Source organism: Phasianus colchicus, chromosome 1 (assembly GCF_987193195.1).
Source record: "Phasianus colchicus chromosome 1, bPhaCol1.hap1.1, whole genome shotgun sequence".
Classification (NCBI taxonomy): Eukaryota; Metazoa; Chordata; class Aves; order Galliformes; family Phasianidae; genus Phasianus; species Phasianus colchicus.
In genome coordinates this window covers 68203855-68225948 of record NC_143436.1, presented here as the reverse complement: position 1 = coordinate 68225948, position 22094 = coordinate 68203855, and the positions used below count along the sequence as shown (strand labels likewise).

The 22094-nt window shown below is 37.6% G+C and overlaps 1 protein-coding gene across 4 annotated transcripts in view; it reads left to right on the top strand.

The window, feature by feature from the left end:
* The window catches only part of KRAS (KRas proto-oncogene, GTPase), a 24287-nt gene extending 2193 nt beyond the window's left edge, over positions 1-22094 (top strand). The window contains exons 3-7 of one of the 4 annotated variants that reach the window (XM_031597167.2): positions 5315-5493; positions 7709-7868; positions 13529-13644; position 14958; positions 19443-22094. In XM_031597167.2, coding sequence (XP_031453027.1) covers positions 5315-5493; positions 7709-7868; positions 13529-13644; position 14958; positions 19443-19559 — 573 coding nt within the window. In that variant the 3' untranslated portion in view covers positions 19560-22094. Of the gene's footprint in view, positions 1-5314; positions 5494-7708; positions 7869-13528; positions 13653-13862; positions 15705-19442 lie in introns of those variants that run through there. The other 3 variants (XM_090146573.1, XM_090146581.1, XM_031597166.2) reach the window with 3 other exon arrangements.

Here is a 22094-nt window from a genome sequence, read left to right as displayed (position 1 = left end):
CTTGCACTAGAAAGGTGGCTCTTTTGGTTATTAAGACTTGAAATCTGGAAACAAAACGTCAACCCAGAACATTCTTAAAAAACAAGAAACACACAACTCATTGAGAGGAACAGGCAAAATGGGATTTTATTTCTTGTCGCAAAAGGAACTTAGAGTTGTTGGTAATGCTTGTACTACTTGCTCATCATCTAGGTTTCTTGGATTAGAGGTACATTTAGATATTGCAGAAAGCACTGTTGAGGTTCTGTGTTAGAAGTTGTCTGAAAAGGACAGACCTGTGTAAACAGTTTAGGAACGCAAAAACTTAAATGTCAGTTCTAAATCACTTGAAGGATTTTTTGCTAATCAGCAAGTTGAGTATTTTGAGGAATGCTAGAGGCATTTTAATGATAATAAAACATGCAGTTCTTGTAGGAAGGACATTGAATTCTAGAACAGTGGCTTTTATTCATTAATGGACAGGGTACATTGTCTGTAAGGCTGTGGTGTGTTCTGCAGTCGACCAGTATGATTTTCTGGGAGAAACTTACAGTGTAATGGATTTTACCTGCATCAACAGCTTGTTGAATGTAACCGTATTAGACTGCTTGTACTCTGCCAAGAGCTTGTAGGGAGTTACAGTTGCTGTTTTTGCCTTGTAAATCCTGAGACTTTATGGATGGATATTCTGTCTTTCTACCCACCTGGTAGATTACCTTGTGTGCTCATGGCGTTATAGAATAATCATGGCTAAGTTTATAGGGAGTACATACATACTTCAGTTACTGTGGGGCGCTCTCTCACTGGGAGAGGCAGATGGGTTCCAGCTAGTGGGCTTGTAGTTGGTTTAAATGCTTCACTTCTTGCTAGGGCACAATCCCTTCAGAAGGGTTTGGTTGTGCTTCCTGTGTATAGGTGTAGTTCTGGTATGGGGCTGCCCAAAGAACAGTAGCTGTAGACACTCACTTTCCATGCAATAGGAGGAAATAAGGCTACAGTTGTGACCAGTAAATAAGTGGTTCATTAGTGTCACAACTATTATTTTTCACTGACTACTGTTTCTTTTTTCTCTTTTTGTTGTTATTGTTGCCAAAACATGCATTTTCCTCAAAAATAATGAGGTATTTTGAAGTAGGCAGAGAAAAGAGCTGAGTGTTTGTTGTGTATCGTGGATTCCATACCTACCTGGTTGTTCAGTTGTTTTAAATCTTTCATGATAACCATTGTGAAACTCATCTCTTCTTTCCTGCACTGTTTCAGCAATGTAAGAATTTAAGAAAAAAAACAACTGATTGCTTAACTACGGATGCATTCTCTAACATTCATGTTTGTATTCTTTTTAGTGGAATTAGTGAATGAACAAATAACTTACCTGCTTGGGAAGCTTCAAGTCTCATGATCCAGTCAAAAAAATATGTATTTATTTTTTAATTTGTATCTGCATTTATTACAGTTGATGAGAGGGAAAGAATTAAAATGACTCTGTGCTTGAGTAACTCCTGTTATTCAGAAATAAATTTGTTGTGTTTATCACATTTCGTATCTTTCTTGAAATGGATGTCAAAACACATTTATAGCCAAGCAATTTTAAGTGGTTTTTTTTCTTAAGAGTGTGTAGCACTCACCCTTCAAGATCTGGCTTAATGCACAGAGCAGTTGGACTGGTGCCCTCTACTGGTCGAGATTCGTTAAATTTTTATTTGCGATATCTTCTGTGATTACTTTAAAATCAATTCTTCTTATAGTGTCAGCATACATGTGCCTAGCATTTAGGTCATGTTTTCAGTGACTTGGAGAAGGAGCAGCCCTCCTTGCTGGCTGTCAAAGGATTTTTCAATTGGATTAGCAAAATCCCTTGAGTGATTTAGGTATACTGATATTTAAGTCTGTGTGTTTTTCAATGACCTGTGCACCTGTGGGAATTCCACCAACATGTAGTAGTAGCTTCATAGTAACTATGATATTTTAATATTAATCATTGATGGAGTGGATTCTTAAAAAAAGTAGTTACTCTCTAGACAGGGTTTCTTTAGTCAGTGGTTTTTTTTTTTTTCAGATAAACTCAATTTGTGGCAGGAAGCTGAGATGCCACCTCTTTTGTTATCGGTAACTGTTTTGAACAAATGGAATTATTATTGCTCCTTTAGCATAATTTGTGTGATTTACATTTTTTATGGCTTGAAATGTCAATAACAGCAGGCCGTGTGATTAATTAACTTAAAACTCTTTGATGTAGATAGTGTCTGCATACTTAGAGAAGTGACAAGTTCATATTTGGACTCATGTACAGTGTTGCCTTTAATTTCTAGTTTGCATTTTGTTTTACACAGTAGTCCTATATTAGGTGCTTTTCCATTGCCATATCTTCCAGTGTGCAGTGAAGCTGCTGGGTTTCAAAAACATCATGAGAAGGGTTTTTTTGTTGTTGTTGTTAAAAGGGAGTCTGCCCATGTTGGGTTCTGCTATTCCATTTTGAAGTAGAGGGCCACTAAGATGATCAGAGGACTGGAGCACCTCTCCTGTGAGAAAGGGTTGAGGGAACTGGGCTTGTTTAGCTGGGAGAAGAGAAGGCTCTGGGGAGACCTCATTGTGGCCTTCCAGTACACGAAGAGAGCATATAAACAGGAGGGGGAACGGCTATTTACAAGGGTGGATAGTGATAGGACAAGGGGGAGTGTTTTTAAACTGAGACAGGAGAGGTTTACATTAGATATTAGGAGGGAGCTTTTCACCCAGAGGGTGGTGACACACTGGAACAGGTTGCCCAAGGAGGTTGTGGATGCCCCATCCCTGGAGGCATTCAAGGCCAGGCTGGATGTGGCTCTGGGCAGCCTGGTCTGGTGGTTGGTGACTCTGCACATAGCAGGGGGTTGAAACTATATGATCGCTGTGGTCCTTTGCAACGTAGACCATTCTGTGATACTATGATGGTTCTCTGACAGGTATTGTAGCAGTGTAACTAGCTTTGAGTTCTTCAGTTCGTCTTGGACTCGATAATTTCTTACAGTATGGTAACATTTGAATGTTATCTGCAGTCTGTGTGGGCAGGTATTCGTTGTGGTGCTGCTGTGGGGGTCTCAGCAACCTGAGCTGTTGATGTGGTGGTTTGGTTTTCTTATAGTACCAAATGGGATTTTTTAGGCTTGACTTTTTGCAGGGGAGAAGGTGGAAAAAAACAACTGAGAAAGCCAAATATTTATTTTCTCAGCAACTTGGTAGGAAATCATAAGTTTGAGTTTTCTCTCCCACATCCTTAGTCTTTTCCATCTCAGATCCTCTCTTCTAGTTTTCTTTCGCAACAAACTATCTGAAGGCATTCCTTGCTCGTCTACCTGTGCTGTGCTTTGTGCTCATGTAGCTTTGCTGCTGCTGGTGTGGCATACTAAAACTAGCATTTCTTGCAGGAAGAATTTAAAAATGGTTTTCTTTGATGAAAATTACTTAAAGCTTTTGTTTAGAGCTCAGCTCTGGGGATTTGCTTTCCCTCTGGAGCGGTGAATTGCACAGAAATCTGTATTTTTAAAGTAGCAGTCAAATTGTAAGAAGAAAATAAAATAGGCTTTTTTGTGACTGATGCAGTGCCAGAAGTTCTGTTAATACGTTGCTGAACTGTGATAAAGTTGATAGGATGTGGGAGATCTCCTGTTGATTGGAGTGAATTAGGATAAAGATGGGCAGGCTTTTTTCCTTCTCATTTAAGTGCTGAGATGGAGCGTTAACCTTATTTTCAAATACATTGGAGCTTGTCTATTTCTCTCAGCCTTTATATTTCTAAGACTGCCTACTGCTTGAACACTGAATTTGCACTTCTGTGACATAAATACTTCCAGAATCATGTTGGAGCTGTACTTGTATGTTAAGGGTAAGGAGTCAATACCGTTCTACCTGATATTGTTGAATTGTATCCAGGCTCGAGACAAATGAGAGCCCAGCATTTGTTTACTTGAGCATACTGATCCTATACAGCTGTTTTCTGCTTGTTTTTAGGATTAGCAACAAGAAAGAACGAACTTCTGTTTTAAAAAAACAAACCAAACCACTGAATTGATAAAGTGCACAGCGTATTGCGCTTAAAATTCTTGCAAAAGAAGTAAGGTCGTGCAGAATTCATCCTGAAGTTGGCTAGAATTGCAACTTCAGCTCCTCTCACAGTAGCTTAGGTCCGTTTTTTTTTTTTTTGTAGAGTATTAAAAAGATCCTGCTTATATAACAAAAACACAAGCAATATTATGTTAATCTCTAGCTAAAGGATCTGAAAGGTTATGCCATGATTTCCTCTTGACGCCTTTTATTTGCTATGAGTATTATTAACTGAGAATAATGTGTGGTACTCAGTGACATTTTTGAAGTTTATTGACGTGGTCTTATTATAATAGATAGTGCTTATAGAAAATAGAGGTTTGGATGAAAAAATAAGCCTCACATGCTCTCGTTATTGCTAAAACTATGTGCTTACAGAAGCCCAGCACCAAAAGGCCTGTAAAAAAGCATTACTTTTAGCTGCTTGGGACTCTGTACAGATTTTAGCTACTTGAGTCAGTGACCTGAAAACTTTGAGTTGATAGTGTTGAAATAATTTGTTCCAACATCTCTCGGAACCTATCAGGGCCTGTGTCTGACTTTGTGCTTTGTGTTGCTCTGTCTTGTCTGAAAAACTTGAACTTCAAATGTATTTACTAAAATTCGGTAATTTAATAACAAATGTTATATGCAGCTCTTAGGGATATAAAACAACTTTTTCTGTCTCAAACTCTGAAGGCTTCTTATGCTTTACTTTCTTTTCAGAGGCATAGATTTTCTGGAGCAGTTGTTCTGCTTGTGAACTTTGTCTATTTTATTATTTTGCACATTGTTGTAGCATGATGTTTTTATTAACATTCATAGAATGAAAGCCACATTTCACTTTTTTTTGTTTTTTAAATTGAGTAAGCTTATAGTTAAATCTTTTAAAATCAGGATTACAGCTTTCTTCAATTCTCATACGAACAAAGGGAGAGGCTTTTGATCTGGATTCAATTTATACTTTTTGTCCCTTTGTACAAAATGAGAAATAAGAATGCTGTGTGTATGTGCACACGTGCATACGCATGCAGTGTTACTTGCTGAAGATGCAGAATGCAGATCAGAACGTGTCCTTCCAGTGGTATTTTCATTTCTGGATTAATGTCTGAGCAGGAATATGGACTACCAATGCTCTTATGGTTTCATTTGCCTATCTGTAAAATTGGATTATAAGTGCTTTCAGTTATGATCAACTATTGGTAAACAACTTTAATATCTTTTGAACTATCTGTGCTAAAAAACATATTTAACCATGTTTTTTTCTCTTCTTTAGGATTCCTACAGAAAGCAAGTAGTAATTGATGGGGAAACCTGTCTCTTGGATATTCTTGATACAGCAGGTCAAGAAGAATATAGTGCAATGAGGGACCAATATATGAGAACAGGAGAAGGCTTTCTGTGTGTATTTGCTATAAACAATACAAAATCTTTTGAAGATATTCACCATTATAGGTGTGTATGCTGAAAGATAAATGACTCTTGTATTAGCTGCGTGGGTTGCTTGCTTTTTACACTGGATAATGAATTGACCTCTCATGAAATAGCACTTAAAGGGAAATTTGCAAATTAGCAATGTTGCAATTTACTTGTCCATTTGTAAGTCTGTAATTTTCGGTAATTGAAAATCTGTTGTTTCATTCTGGAGTTAAGCAGGCAACGTATCTGAAAGCTCTTCTGTTATGAATGAGTGTGACTGCCTTAGTAGTTATTATTTATATAGTAAGAAATTGTCTGAAGGTAAACTCTGCCTATTCCATAAATAAAATCGTGCGTTAAAGATGAAAAACACAGTGTAAATTTTACAGATAATACATTGTTAGCCTTTCTTCTCTGGGGGAAGAGGAGGAAAATACTCATGCAAGGGTATCTAAATGGGTATATAAATGGTAATATGGGCTCTGACACCTTAAAGAAAAAAAATAAAAAGGATACCCATATGAAATTTCACATTCAGGATGATGGCTGATTGAGCTAGTTAAAAATTGAAACTCATGCTTGCTTGATGTCAGCTACTAAAATGGAAGTAGAAGCAGTCTCTTCTTCTGTTATCAGTACCAAGACAGTTATAGCTTTTTAGCTTCATGATACATTGAATTCTGCTTGGGAGTTGTGTTAGAAGACAAATCCCACCAAAGATTACTGATTTTTTTAGCAGCATCAGTTTAAGGTTGGTCCCAAATGCATAAGTTAAGCTATTCCAAGTTAGATATTTAAATGTTGTTGAGTTTATGTTGCTGTGTAGCATAGGAGTGACTTGCCATAAGTAATAACCACAAACTCAACATCTACTTTTAAACTGAAGTTGCCCACTTTGTGACAAATTAAAGTCACTGTTCCCTGCTTAAGGTGGGATACCACAATAGTTCAAGGTAATCAGAGTGAGGAGCTGTAGCTGTCTGGACTGTGTAGCTTTATTTCTCCTGTATGCTAGCAGTTCAGCTCATTTGGTAATGTAGTGTTGATGTGAGTTGCTAAACTGGTAGATTTCTAGCTACAAAACTAGTTTACTGCTGGCTTACCTCCCTGTAGCAACTGTGGGATCAGGAGAGTTCTGTATGCTCTTTGTTTCAGGACTGTTGCTTGCCCAAACTGGAATTGAGCTAGCCAGTCTTTGTATACCTTTCACTATATCTAAAATGTAGTAAGTGAAGAATGCGATGGTACCAGCAGCTTCCTAATAAAAATGGAATAGTTTAGAGTTCTCAGATATAAAATATCTTGCTCTCAGAAAAACACCCTACATCTCTCTTCATTGTCTAACCAGATTATTAGAAAGGAGTTTCCTCCCTCTGTAGAGGAGGAAGGAAATGGTAAGGTGTTGACGTAAGGCAAAAAGGAGTGTGAAGTTTGCTTTTAAAGTTTCATAAAGAAATAGTTGTAGACTTGCACAGGAAGGCCTTCTGTGTTTTAACTCAACACTGTGAGCTGAATCAGGAGCTCCTCCTGTGCATTCACACACCTGTGGATGACTTTGCAGACTGAAGCTGAATGTTTCTAAATAAATAACTGAAAACACCGAGTGCGTTAATTAAGGAGAAGAGTTAGAGATTATTTAAGAAAGCAAGGAAAGAAAAGAAGTAATAAATGATTGTTATTTGAGATTCTTTACAAGTACATCTAAATGGTATTGTAAAAACATTTTCTAGCTGGTCTTTGAAAAGACTCTGTACCAGATTTTTCAGAGAACCAGACCAGTGGTCTTCGGAGTTTAAAATCCCTTTATCTAAGTGCATAGTTTATAATGCTGACCTAGCCTGAAAAACACAGTACAGGCAGAGGGCTTTTGACTGTTTTATCTCAGCAAATGAACTGGGTGTTGTGAGTGCAGTGGAGATCGGTAGTAAGATTTATACCAGAGCTGACATTAACTGTTGTTTTTGGGGAAGGTTCTTGTGTAGTGACATGAGAAGCTATGGCCGTTTGGCTTAGCACTGCTGATAGAAACACTTGTTGCAACATGCCAGCCTTTAAAGAATAAAGTAATAAACTTGATGGTGATAGGACTTGATTAATTTATTTATTTTTTAGTAGCTTCTAATAGTGAATGTGCAGTGAATTAATGTAAGGAATGATGTTGAAATTCCATAATTTCATACGTTCTAGTATTTTATAATCTACTGTATAAACTATTAATATCTGTTAAATAAAATCTTTTCTTTTTCTTTAGGGAACAAATAAAAAGAGTTAAAGACTCTGAAGATGTCCCAATGGTGCTAGTAGGAAACAAATGTGATTTGCCTTCCAGGACAGTAGATACAAAACAAGCTCAGGATTTAGCAAGAAGTTATGGAATTCCTTTTATTGAAACATCAGCAAAGACAAGACAGGTAAAGCTCACAATTTACCAAATAAAAATGTAGCGCTCTCAGCTCAGTTTTCATCAAGTTAATCATTCTGAGCATTACCAATCGCTTGGTTACAGCAATGGATTTGTTTCTTCAGAGTAGAAATTCTTGTGGTGTCTTTTCTTTCTGTCAGCTCTCTGACTACTGATAATTGTTTATTAATTTGTGATTTGCTTCTGTTGCGCAAACTGAAAGAATGAGACCTGGGCTGCTGGTACTCTCCACTGTCAGTTGCAGAATTCTCATTCTGCTAGGCTTTGTATGTAAAAAGTACACCTGTTTAGAGGTGAAATGTTTGTTTTCTCTTGTTTGCAAGAGGATTAAGCAGACAGTACATTAGTTTATTCTAAGCCTCGATAATAAAAGAATCTTTTAAGGTGTTAATTTAACATGAGAGGAACATGCTTCAAGTACCTTTTTGTAAGTAAACGATTGACCGTGGTTTTTTTTGAAGCTACAGGGGATATTAGGTACTAGGAGGAAATTCTTTCCTATTCTTGACTCAGAAGGTGGTGAGATGCTATGGTGCAGGCTGCCCAGGGAAGCTGCAGATGCCCCATCCCTGGAGGTGTTCAGGATCAGGTTGCATGGGGCTCTGGGCAGCCTGAGCTGTTGGGTGCAGTCCTGCCCATAGCAGGGAGTGGAATTAGGTAGCTTGAAGGTCTATAAGTCATTCTGTGATTTCTGCTGGGTGAATTGCTTGTGTCAAGTGATAGCTTTTTAAATCTTTAGAGCACACATTTGTTTATTGTACTTTGCTGCTGTAGGTGGAAGAGACAGTGTTAGGGCTCTTTCACTATTTCTGTAACTCTTCTGTGGGACAAAGGTGCAGGAGGTGGTATATCTGTACTCAAAAGAAGATAAGCTATACAGTATAAATGAAACTGGTTATGTACTTAAGAAACCATTCCTTTTTTTTTAAAAAAAAAAAAAACCAAAAAAACAGTTGGTTTGCGTTGGGTTTTGATATTTTTCACAGGAGAAAAGGGACTTACACTCAGAATTACAGCAGATCTGAGTGGTCAAATAACTTGTATTCTCTGCCTCTTCAGAAGTATTGCATGTGAGCTATGAATCGGTACATAGGAGTAGCAGAAAAAGGTAAATAAGGGCAGAGTGCTGCAATTTGAGTAATGTCATGCATCTGCTGAATAGATGGAGCTGCATCACTTGGCAGAACTTCTTTTAAGCAGTACATAAATTATTTCTATATTAAAAGGAATGACAATTTTATTAGTGCAAATATGCTGCACCCACCCAAGTTTCTGACAAGTTGAGACCTGGACTGATTACTGAAACTTTGCTGAGGATTCAATGGAATTCTAACTTGAGGCAATAAGGAAGAGCCTGTAAACCCTTGTCAGGTAGGGTAAGTAAAATAGAGCTACAGAACTTCAGTGGCTGATGATCAGTGAGGCACAAGAAAGAGTGTGGCATATAAATGGTCTGGATAATTATGATGGTTAGAAGCTCCTGCATTAGTGGCTGTCATTGAGATGTTAAGATAAAAAGGAAGAACTCTGAAATTGCATTTGAGGTTTGAAATCCAAATTCTCTACTAACATTTAGGTGTTACTTTGTTCAGCCTGCTGTATAGTGTTGTTTAGGGAATACTCTTCTCAAATCCTCTAGTGAAAGTGGATTGAAAATGATGTAATGTTCAAAGAGGCCCCAGTCTTCAGGTTACTCCTATAAGCCTACCTAGTGAAAAATTTCACACTCACAAATTACCATTGTTCAATTTTCATGTCTTAAGTTATGCAAAGTAGTATCAGCTATGTTTCTCTTTAACCCAGGTATGACTCTAAGGGGTCTGCTGGAGCTTTGTACTTTTCACTGGACAGTGGATGACTTGTGTATGAACTGCTACAACTTATTTCTTGGTGTTTTTTTTTTTTACTTCATATTTCTAGAGGTGTCAACTGAAATATTATAGGAGGGGGCTGGCCTTTGGTTTTTCACTGTTGATCTTTACACCCTCTGCAGATGAGTAGTCTCCCAAAAGTCTCAGATTTTATGGTGGAGATACCTACTGGTCTCTTTTGGAAGGTAACATTCTCAGAAGGTGAACCATTAGATATGCTTATTTCACAGTGTGGCATTAAACCTCCTAATGATGCAGTGTTATTAAAATAGTAAGATTGAATGGAATTGAAAGAAGGACCTGATCTTTAAGTACAGCAAGCTCATCTAAATATTTGTGTTTGTATATATATGTGTGTGTTACGATTTTTAAGTCACATTAACTGATATAAAATACACATATGCACATATACCTTCTTCTGAAGTAATTCTCTAAAGTGGGGGTGTGGAGGAGTCGAACCATTTTATGAGCTGGATGTGGCCCACAGAATGTATTTGTAGTAGGCAGAATTCAGTCCTTGGTGTAAAAAGAAATGAGAGAGAAGGAGATGTCTGTACATCTGATTCTTTTTGTGGCTATATGAAGAACTTGTGCTATGGGCAAATGTAGCTGATGGCCTAGTAACTTTGAGAGTCTGTATAAGCCCAAGAAGATTATTTAGCAGCAGGAACATTCTCACTCTTCCATTCATGCAGCTGCTGGCACTAATGCCCTGCTGGCACTTGCTTTTGCCATTCCCTGTGCCCCAGCTTTGCCAGAGACGAACAAGAAGCAAAAGGGCTTCAGGGTGAGGAAGTAAGGGAGGTGAAACTGCAGAGGAGTTACCTGTCTGCTCTGTTTTGATTGCAGAGACGTGTCTTTTAAAAGGCAGTGCAGTGTGCTCAGGCATTATCTTATATCTCTTCCAACTAATCCCAATTTTGTTTAAGATTTTGTATAACTGATAGGTGGGGCCAGAAGTAGGAAAGGGAAGAACACTGGAAGCGTTTTAGAAGTTAATGTAATTGGTTTTCATTTCATTCTGACTGATGATGAAGATATAAACTTAACCTTACTGCATAAAAGCCATGTTGTTACACAAATCCTTGTGTGATTTTTTTCATACGAATTGTTGAGTTGAACAGTAAAATATTAACTTAGCTGTAGGATACACTTGGGTACAAGGCTGTAGATTATTGGTTGTGCTTAATGGGGTGTTCTTTCTCTTTTTAGCTAGACCACTGGCTAAAGTGAATATCATGTAACTCTTATAAATAGCACTATTGCTATTTTTTATATGTAAACCAGTGTCTGTACTGGTGGTTTTATAGTGCATGTTGCATCAGTTATCCTTTCACAGTCCTTATGCAGAAGAGTATGAATTGTCAGGGTTTATCATTATAGTTGTTCTTACTTCTCTCTGTCTGACACAACCTTTAGTTTTATTAAATTCTTCCTTGTGCATATAGTGCATAGTTCCCCATCATGGGAGTGAGAGAGAGGGGCAGGATTATCCTGAAAAAGGGCTACTAGATCTGGTGTTTGTTACTGTGCCATTTACCTGAGTTATACAACTTTCAGTTGAATGTTTGGCTACCTTCTAAGTTGAAGGCATGTTGAAAACATTCCCATTGAGATCATGGGTTCTTCACATTGTTCAAAATCTAAACTCTGCTAAAGGGTGTTTTTTGCTTCCATTTCTATTGGCTGGTTTAACTATATTTTAGATGTGTAAACCAGACTTATTTAAGGAAGTAATAGTGAAAATGACTTGTGTTTATAAAAGCATGGCACCTGGCTCTCTAAAAATGTCACCTTGTGCTAATGAAATTAGCAAATGTTTCTTTGTATGCATTTGTTTTCAGAATAATTTTCCTCAACAGCATTCATAAGACTGTTCTTGATGGTGGCAGTAGTAGCAATTTCTTTTTTCACTCTGTCTGTCTCTCTGCCTCTCTCTGCATTGCTAAAGCAAATCATGGCTCCTGTTGGTGATGGGGAAGATGGCAATAAACAGAGTGACGAACTGTTGCCTGATCATTCGTGTGAAGCTCCATAATCAAATTATGTATTTCTATTGCAAAACAGTAGATTTGCAAAGCGTTGATTCTCATACAGCCTGTGCTTTGGCACGTAGCAGCTGATCATATTGAGTCTTTCCTCCTCAGGAATAAGTTTCCATGCCTTCTAGGAAAACATGAAAATATGAGCTTTACTTGAGTTTTGATGTTTGTAATAGCTTCTTTAAATTTTTCAAGACCTGGAACTTCAGAAGATTCAACTTGTCAGTAGTTCACTACGTGCTTACTGGACACATCTTGTATAAGAGATATCACCCAAGAAATAAATTAATTTAGTCTTTAAATTCAAATGGCTGTAGTTCAGAAGAACTCACAAATAAGCAGCAGTCTTAAATAAGATGGCCCATGGTGTGGTTCATGCAAAGAGACCCACTAACTGTAGCAGCGAATGGTAGCTATTTTCATTGTTGGGTGCACAGTAAAAAGATGAGCAGGAGAGTAACTTAAAGAAAATCTGTCATATAGAAGCTCAGATTTTGAGTAATAACAAAGTTCTGGGGTTTAAATTAATCTGTATTCTTGATATTCGGTGTCTTTCACTTTTATTTCCAAATAATGAGCTTGTGTTAAATTAACAACAGTGTTGATCTGACTGAAGAGACAAGTCAGGAGATCGACTGAGGAGAGATTTGCATCTCCTTTAAAAGCTGTAGCTAAACATTACTACCAACTTAACGATAGTGCTGTACTTTTCTATTTGCTGAAACGTACCGATCCTCATTATTTTTTCTTTAAATGCTTATGGTATCCTTATCTCTAAGTGGTGTAAAGGCATAGCTGTGGAGGAGGTAGGGTGTGAGACCAGAGGGAGAAAGGCTGCTCTGTTGGCCCTGGTATGCTTGAGCAGCTGTCTGTAGCCAAACGAAGATGTGAGCAGCAGCAGGTCAGTCTGTATGGATGTAGTGCTGCCATAAGGCCTGACTCTGGCCCAAAGAGAAGAACTCAGGTGTGCCTTGTATGTGATCTGAACCAAGCTTTTTCACATCATCAGTAATGAACTTGTTGCCTTGTCAGCATGGAAGAATAACTTCCTTTATTACAGTATTTACATTGGAAAGTTATTCTGAAATACCATTGAGATGCTTCTTAGAAAGCACTTTGCCATGACTCAGAAACACATTCTTCTAAGCCTGCTAGCATAATCCTTGCTCTCTAAAAAAGCTTTAAAAACAATAGTCTGGAATTTTGTATTCTTAAGGGAATTTATTTATCAACTCCTATGAACTTTTTCTATACTTTAGTAGCTTGCTGCACAGATTTTGCAAACCAAGTACTTATTTAAAGAACAGAAGATAAACAAGATTACTTTTCTTTGCCAGAAACAGCCCCAGCAGTGACAGGTTCTGGCTTTGGCTAAGAAGTGAAAATAGTTGGCTAGCTGTATGTAAGTGCCCCCTAGTTACCAGTCTCATAGGGCTTTTTGTCTGCAAAATACATTCACACCCACAAAATTATGTGAAAATATTCAGAAATTGAAGCTCTATTTTCAGCACTGGAAGAAATGGAAGAAAATTCTCCATCTATTCTGATGGATGGGATCTCTGATTATCATCTCTGGACTCAATGTGAGCGCAGACTTTCTGTGGGCCATCTGGATATCCATAGACTTCCCTCAAGTAAAGCTCATAATTTGGGTACTTTTTTTCCCTGCCGTGGTGTTCCAATATGTCAAGATTGTCAATAAAGCAGTTTTTAAGGAGTTGTGTTTTACAATGCAGAGAGTGGAGGATGCTTTTTATACATTGGTGCGAGAGATTCGACAGTACAGAGTGAAAAAAATCAGCAAAGAAGAAAAGACTCCAGGGTGCATGAAAATTAAAAAATGCCTTGTAATGTAACAGGGTAAGTTTTGTAATGTAATAGGGTAAGTTTTAAAGTCATTTGCTGAATAACACTGATCAACAGTATTTTGCAAATCAGACATTTTATGATTAACTGATTACATAATTTAAAGTATAATATCATTCAGATTTCAGTATGGCAGTCCTAAATAGCATACCTAGCAAACACCTATAGATTTACTTTTCTCCTGTTTCTTTTTTTGATAAATAGGTTAAAAGAAGACCTTTACTGCATATCAAGTTCTCCATCTGTAAAAATAGAGATTTTGTTTTGTGCCTCAGGAATTTGGGAGGAAAATGTTTTAACACGGATTTATTGCAGATACTACAGAAGCTGTATGTTGAGTGCATCTTCAGGCTGATGAACTGAGGGGAGAGGATCATAAAACTTACAGTCCTTCTGAGATGTAGATGGGGGTTTCTTGATTATTTTATTTATCTTTTTTTGGCGCCTTTATAAAGGGGAGGAAAAGGCAATGGTGAAGTACAACTGGAAAGAACAGTTGCAGGATTCTCACAAATAATCATTTTTTAAATCAATACACTGCACTGTAAGAAAAAGAAGGGGGAGAGGGAAGAATTGGTGATGTGTGAGAAGTGCAAGTCTAAATCATTTCCAGTGATGTTTGGGTAAACCATCACAATAGCTCCCTGAGTTGATTCTTTGCCTCTTATTTTGAGAGTGTGGTCTGTTACTCCTCTAATGGACTGTTCAAGCTGGACGATGGTGTGGAATTTCCTATTGCTAAAAAACTCATTGAAAAGCAGTTTTTTCACACTGTAGAACAGCTTGCAGAAAGTAAGAGGAATTTGACTTCTGTCTTTAAGAAGACTGTTGTAACTGAAGGAAGATTTCCTTTAATAAGGAGTTGGGGGGGAAGGGAAGGAGAAAATCTTCTTTTATAAGCACGAGCACATCTAGTAAAAACTTATTATATTCTTAGCTTTTTAGTGATGAATGACTGCTTTGAGCTGCATCATTAGATGTTTTCTAAAAAAAAAAAAAAAAAAGATGCTTTGTGATACTATTTGTATCAAAGGCTTCCTTTTCCGGAAACTGGAAGCTAGTATTGATGTTACCCAACTTTTGCATCCAAATACCAATAAAATTAGTGCTAATAAAAAGCTTTTTGTAGTTATTTTAAAAAACAACTAAAAGCAGCTTGGCAAGACTGCTTTTGATGAAAGTAATATGAATTAAAATTGCTTAAGCATCCATAATGTAGCATTCTCAGGGCCAGCTTTTCCATTTCTTGCTGTTTGCTAGTATAGTCTCAATGTGAAATGTCTTTTATTTCCATGGAAGGGTTTTTAAGTCTTACTACTAAGCCCCTGCCCAACACCTTGTTAATGGATTGACCTTGTTCTCTTTTCCCCTCTTCCTATGGGAAAGTTTATTCCTTTTTACTCATTAAGAGTAACTTACTGGACTAATTCTGATGATGGGGAGTGATGGAAGCATTTATTTGTAAAACCCAAACTAAAATTTCTTTTAGTATATTAGTACTTTAGTGCTGTTTGCTTTTCCTTGTGGACTTTCCTGTGAGGAGTATAGAAGAAGTATAGATTTTTTTTAAGTGGAGAAAACTTTTCATATTTTAAGATGCTTTTTTTTTTTTTCCTTTAACAGCTCAGGGAACATATAGGTAGGTCACTTTGAGAGCCATGTCTCCTATTTATTTTCATGGAAACTGCAGCAGATACAAAGAGCACAATAACACTATTTAATAGAGCACATTCTCAGCTACAAAATGTTCTTTTTCAACATAGTCATCACTATTGGCAATGCTTTTTCACCAGAAATGAACAGGAGCTACATGACTCATTCCTGAAAGTCTACACTAGTAAAGGTGCCACTGCTGTCACCGCTGCTGAAGAGCACCACCTCACTGTGCTCTCACATCTACTGTTTGGTCTCTGTAAACATTCAGCAAGTGTTGAGGAATGTCAGTGGGTGCCATTTTTCAACAAGGACAAATTCAGTGACACACCCTTCATATGCACTTCCATGACAGACACCGTTCTGTCAGACTGCCTGCTCTGCTGCCATCTGTCACACAACAACAAAACGTAATGGAGTATTGGTGGGAAAGTTCGACCTCTGCTGCCATATCAACAACATCCATCTGAAGTCATGGGCCAGCATCATGAAGTAGGAGGCATTATTTTCAAAGCAGCCCTGCTTCCTTTCCACCTGCTTCCAACTTTTTCTGCCTACTTCAAAGAGAAATGAGTTTTTAGGGAAATCTTTTCTGTCAGTAATCAATATTTTTTTCTTTTTTTTTTTGTTTTGTTACATACCTTACTTAAAAAATAGTCAGAAGGCTGTAGTGCTTGCAGTATCTGCTCAGCAGAGGAAACACTTGTCTTCATTTTCAAATTAATTCTATATAAATACCTTCAACTTACTGATAGTCATTGCAGCAGCTTCATGTTTGGGAGATTAAGCTGGAGAAAACATACTCCAAAATTCTTGCACTATTAGCTGTAGCACAGCAGTGATGATAGTGGCATGAGAAATCCAGCATTTAAAACACTCTGGCTTGCATTACTGTCCACTTAGTAAGACTAAACGTGTTTTTTTTCAGCCTGCTGTATGTTAGATGAGCTAAGGTGAGCAGTACCTAATGATATATTTGAGGCTTGCTCATTGTAACAAGCATTGGAGTGATGCACAGTGTTTATCTTCCTTTCTTGCCTATGGGTTATCGAATTTGTTCAGACTGTTTTCGTACCTCTTGGAACATCCAGTTCATGAAAGCTCATTAACTTACCAATTCTTAATTAAAACTAATTTCATGATTTTTCTGTAGCACTATGGAGGTGTATGCGTAATTTCTTTTTCTCATGACTCTGGGTGTGTCTGAGATATATTTTAAAAGACTCTATTTGAGGTTGTAGTCCTTAGGAATCCCAATTCCTTGAGAATTTGGGGTGTGTAGGGTGACGGATTTAGGCTACTTGCCACGTTTCTTGCATGCCTGTAATTACATAACCAGTCATCCAGACTTCTGTACAGCCACTAGATCACACAATTGTAGTGCTCCAAAGAGAAGCTGTAGCCAGGATTGGACTGCTTTCTGAACATTCTGATTTTTCTGTTCCCTTCACTTAGTTGCCCTTTGGAAAAACAAATGCCATGAGCAAGCTCTGTCCTGTATGCAGCAAGTTGCTCTAAACCTCTGCCTTCCAGAGCAGTGTGCTATAGCTCTGAGTGTGCTTTCTGAATTTTGAGTTTCTAATCCTGAGCCTGGATTGAAAGCATTCATTTGGTACATCTCATACTTTCTGAAAAGCTTGTACACAATGACTCCAGTGTTAGAGGGAGAAAGGTCAGCTGCATGTGGTCCCTCGCTACTGAAAGAGGTAACTGGGAAAATTGACCACTCTTGATCTTGTTTGTAGTACTAGTGCCTTCAGAGATCTTCTATAATTGTGGAGTATCCACTACTTGTATTCTAATTGCATTTTTAAGATTTAATTCACAGACTGAAAAGTGAAGGACCTCTGTTTCTCTTGAATCTCCAGTTCTAACACACAAATATTCTAAATGTTTTCTATGTTGTATTTACTGTTTATGCTTAAAATGAATTATGACAGAACCAAAAGTAGTAAATACCTAGTTTACAACTGTAAAGGCTTGCTCTGCAAAGGTATAAATGCAAGGACAAAAGCAAGTTATTCCCAAGTATTTTGCAACATGTGCTGTCTTTGAGATTACCACTTAGGAGGTGCAATAGAAGATTTCAGCCTTAGCTGTGAAGTCACATGCTCAAAGGGCCACAGTATTACTTAAAACACAGATAAAATACCTTGTATAAAAACTAGTTTGAGGAGAGAAAATTGCTCATTTGAAGACTTGAATTACAATTTCTGCTAAGCGCATCTTGCTTGAAGATGCTGCTGAAAGCCAACAACTATCCTTGTAATGAATGTTGTTCTGACACAGTAATGATGAGCCTGAAGTGCTGAAGGGTAGTTTTGTAACAAAATGTGAACAGTCTCGTAGAATATTGTGCAAAAGTCGTTCTTACACCATTCTTATGTTGTAAGAATGAAACTGTTGTTGACTGTTGTGACAATCCCTGTTGGTGAGGTGCTGGAATAGGCTGCCCAGGGAGGTGTTCGAGGCCAGGTTGAATGGGGCCATGGCCAGCCTGGTCTAATATTAAATGTGGAGGTTGGTGGCCCTGCATGTGGGAGGAGGTTTGGAGCTCGATGATCCTTGAGGTCCCTTCCAACCTAAGCCCTTCTATGACTGGTTCTTAATACTTCCCTCCTGGTTGGCGGGATAAGAACTGCAAAAGGTACGCAGTGATCTATTGCTATTTGTAGATCATTTCCCTGCATGAACTTTGCTAAATGTTCACTTTGTGCATTAAGGCTGAAATCATAAGTAAAATACTGTCCCTCTATAAAATAATGCCAACCTTTTCTGATTCTCAAGACTTCAACTTTTACAGAGCCATGCTTCTTATGAGGTACACTACATCAATTTCTTTTTAGCAAATAATATTTTCAAATACAGAGCAACTTAATTGCATACGTATTTTATATGTTAGAAGACCTTGCAAAACTCTGTTACCAGTTTTAGAGGATAGGCAATGAAGGACTTTGATCTAATATCACTTATTTGTAAGTGTTTATATACACAGGAGCAAACCAAGAGTGCTGATTTCTATTGGCAGCTTGAGGGCACAGTAGCTGACAGGAGATCTGCTGGCTGCAGGGCTGGATTTCTCAGCACAGTTCTGTGCTGGTGCAGCTGGATGCTGTGAGATGTTAACATTATGCAGCTACTGCACATAAATAGGTCATTACAAAGTATAGCCTGTAACATTGCACTTGATTATGAGTCACATCAGGTTTATGGGTGTCTGGTCAGAAGTAATAAATTTTGTCAGTTATCCCCCAAAAGTAGAGAAACATGTGAAGAAACATTAGCATTTGTGCCTGTAGCTTAACTGCTGGAGCTGTGGAGGTTTTAAGTGACTGTACATGATATATAGACTACAGACAGTTTGTTCCGTGCGTCTTTGAGTAAGTTGAATGGAAAGATTTATCAAATGTTAACTGATCATTGCAACATGATTGATTTGAATCATTTGTTTATGTAGAGTTTTTAAGAAACCTGTAGTGTGATTAGTGTTTTAGCATGCCTGACAAAAGGACCTGAATACGTAGATGAGTCATACCTATCTCTTTGGTACTGAATTGCTGCTCTCATGTTTGTGTTTTAAAGCTATGCATAGATTTTCAAGTGTAAGCAAAGCTAACAAATGCTTCAGAGCTTTATTCTGAAATCCAGCAGTAGTACTATACATCCTTATGATCTAAATGTGGCTTATTCAGGTGGCTGATCCTCATCCTGCACCCAGGAGGAGCTGCTCACACAGTGGCCACCTGCTCCCTAGAGCTGCTCTCCTGCAGGGCTGCACACAGAGATGCTGTCAAATGTATGCATTCTCATGTAACTTCTCAACAGGAGACAGCTGCAGTCCCCTCACCATCTCAGTTTTTCCCAACGTGCCCGTTCTCAAAGTCCCAAAGGGAATGCTCAAAAAGGTGTTGGTGTCCTGACAACTCCTACAACCTACAGCCTGCTCTTGGGGTGTTGTAAGGCTCTCAGCGAGGAGAGGGTGGTGTCAGATCTCCTGACAGAGCCTCCTGCAAGCAGGCTGCTGATTGAAAACACTTTACCTGATCTGCTCAGGTGAAATGAGGCTGTACATAAGCAGGCAGCTGAGTCTGTTAAAGTGATCATAATGTGTGTATCTGTGTATCTTTTTAGGGTGTTGATGATGCCTTCTATACATTAGTTCGAGAAATCAGAAAACACAAAGAGAAGATGAGCAAAGATGGTAAAAAGAAGAAAAAGAAGACAAAGACAAAGTGTATAATTATGTAAATACAATGTATCCTTATTCTTAAGACGTACTGAAGTAATTTTTGTACATTACACTAAATTATTAGCATTTGTTTTTAGCATTACTTTACTTTCTGCTTCATGATCCTGTTAGCTTTACCTGAATGCTTGTTTTAAATGACAGTGGAAACTTCATTCCTCTTAAAGTGCCAGTATTCTTTGAGTGTTGGTTCTTGAACTAGCAATGCCTGTGAAGAAAAATAAAAACAAAGGAAAAAAAACACACAAAAACCTGAGAACTGTCTTAGGACTCTTTGGTGCATGCACAGTTGCTAACTTACTACTTTTCCTACTGATTGTGAACTTCTGTTCTGTGTGTAAACAAAACAATGAAATGATGCTCTACGTGTTCTAACATCCCCCTTAATTTTTACTGTTTTTTATTTTTTAAATCTGGTTGGGAAAACAGACTAGTTAGCGAAAAAGACTTTATTTTCAGATTTCCTTTTAGTTTAGACTGACTGCAATATAGAGAGACCAGAAGCCTTTATAGTCTTCCTGTAGATTTTGCTTCTAGGCATCTAGTCTTGTAGCATTTCAGATCAACTTTATTGAATGTAAAGAGAAAACTTTCACAAAAAAAATTTTTCACTGCAATTTGTCTCAGTCACTCCTTAAATACTATATTTTTTCTATTAAAAAAAAAAAGAAAAATTAAAAAAAAAAAGACACTAATGCACATCTGGCAATGGAAAAAGTAAAAGTTCCGATTAGATTGATTTCCTGTTGTTAATGCATTGCTTTAAAACTTTCACTTAATTTTTTCTGTCTGAAGACACCAAGGTGAAATCTTAGCTCTCCTGAGCCCCCAGTGGTAAATCTTCAGGAAGCTTTGTCCAGTAGGATGAGATTTCACTCTTAAGTGTCTCCAGGAAATACTAGAAAGCCTTAATAGATAAGTTGATTCAATTTCTTAGGTTACTTCATACATGGATCCAGAATTTATCAAGAATTAAATTGGAATGAATCCTGAATTATGTAGTAAATTAAAACCATTTGATTTTTTTTTTCCCCAAGGGTGGCATGAAATGTTTCCACATGCCCATTTTATGTAAAAATAGGAGCAGAATTTTAAATTCTAGTAACCTCAAATCAGTGAATGAATGAGCTTGAACGTAGCTGCTTCATGCAAATAATTTGGAAATCCACTATGCCATAAAAATGGTGTGGAATTTGCACTAATCTTCAGCATAGAACATGGTTTCCAGATTCAGTGTTGTTTACGTGATATCTGTGAAGTGCTAGTTTTGTTGCACAGATTAAATGGTTGGTGAGTGGCATTCCAATGTCTAGACTGTCATGAAACTAGACCAAGATTTTAATGTTGTCTTTCTCCGTGATTAAGTCTCTTGTGATTCTTTTTTTTTTTTTTTTTTTCCTTTCTGATCAGAATTAATGCAGAATTTTTTCAGAAGCTTTCATTCTTGGTACTGTGTCTAGCTGTTCTGCACCGAAGTAAGAGCTTGTGTTTCCAGTGCTGCCTGTTCCTGTTTTCTTCCTGCAAGAGTTACAGTGCTAGACTGTATTAGTTGCCTCAGTTCCATAAGGCACACTGGTACCCAGTCAGCTGCAGAACAGAATTGGAAGTGACTTTGTGTACCAAAAGTAAAACAGAAGTCACCAAAGGAGGATAGTACGGGACAGTGGACTGGTAAGTTCTGGAAGTTTGGAAAAGGGAGTAGCAGCATTGCCCAAACTTAAGCTATAACTAAACCATTACATGGAAAATTTACACAGTGTCATTGGAATATACCAGTGTAACTTAGACCATTTATATGATGTCAAAGGTGCGACTGCAGACACACATCATTTTGCTTCTTACAGCAAAAATCAGCAGCGACTGTTAGGTGGAGAGCTGCAAAGCTGGCAGGGGAAGTGTGCTGTCCAGATTGCTGCATGTTCTTTCATGCACCTGAGAAGGTAACAAATGAGCGCCTTTCCCTGCCTGCACTGACTGCTCTCCCAGCCCCCCACCAGCCCCCATCTTTTCAGCATCAGTGTGGGATATATTTTAGGTTATGAAAAAGAAAATTGTAAAATTGCAATAGGAGAACGTAACTTTATACATATTAAGGGCCAACAAAGGAATACTGATAAATTTTTAATGTCCTAAAACATTTTACAGCTTCCAAGGTTAACAGCATTTTGGAGGCGGTTATTTGCACATTGTAGATTATATATGATTATATATGAAGAAGATAGCAAAGCTAGATAGTATAGCCTGAGCTAACAACAGCAATCTTAAGGTGACTTCAAGGATTTTTGGTAACTGAGTCACACTGCATGTAAAATTAGGGATGGTCTAAAACTCTCACATTAATTTAACTAAAATGTTAGGGGAAATAAATTTTGCAGAAATATCTTAATAATCAAGCGTGGATTGATAGAGCTTTACTATCAAGATATATATAAAGTAAGTTTTTCGGTGTGATCTGTAGCTACCAATCTAATTAAATTATTACAAAATTGCCCTGTAATAGCCCTTGTTGACTTAAAGGAAAAAAAAAAAAAGAAAAA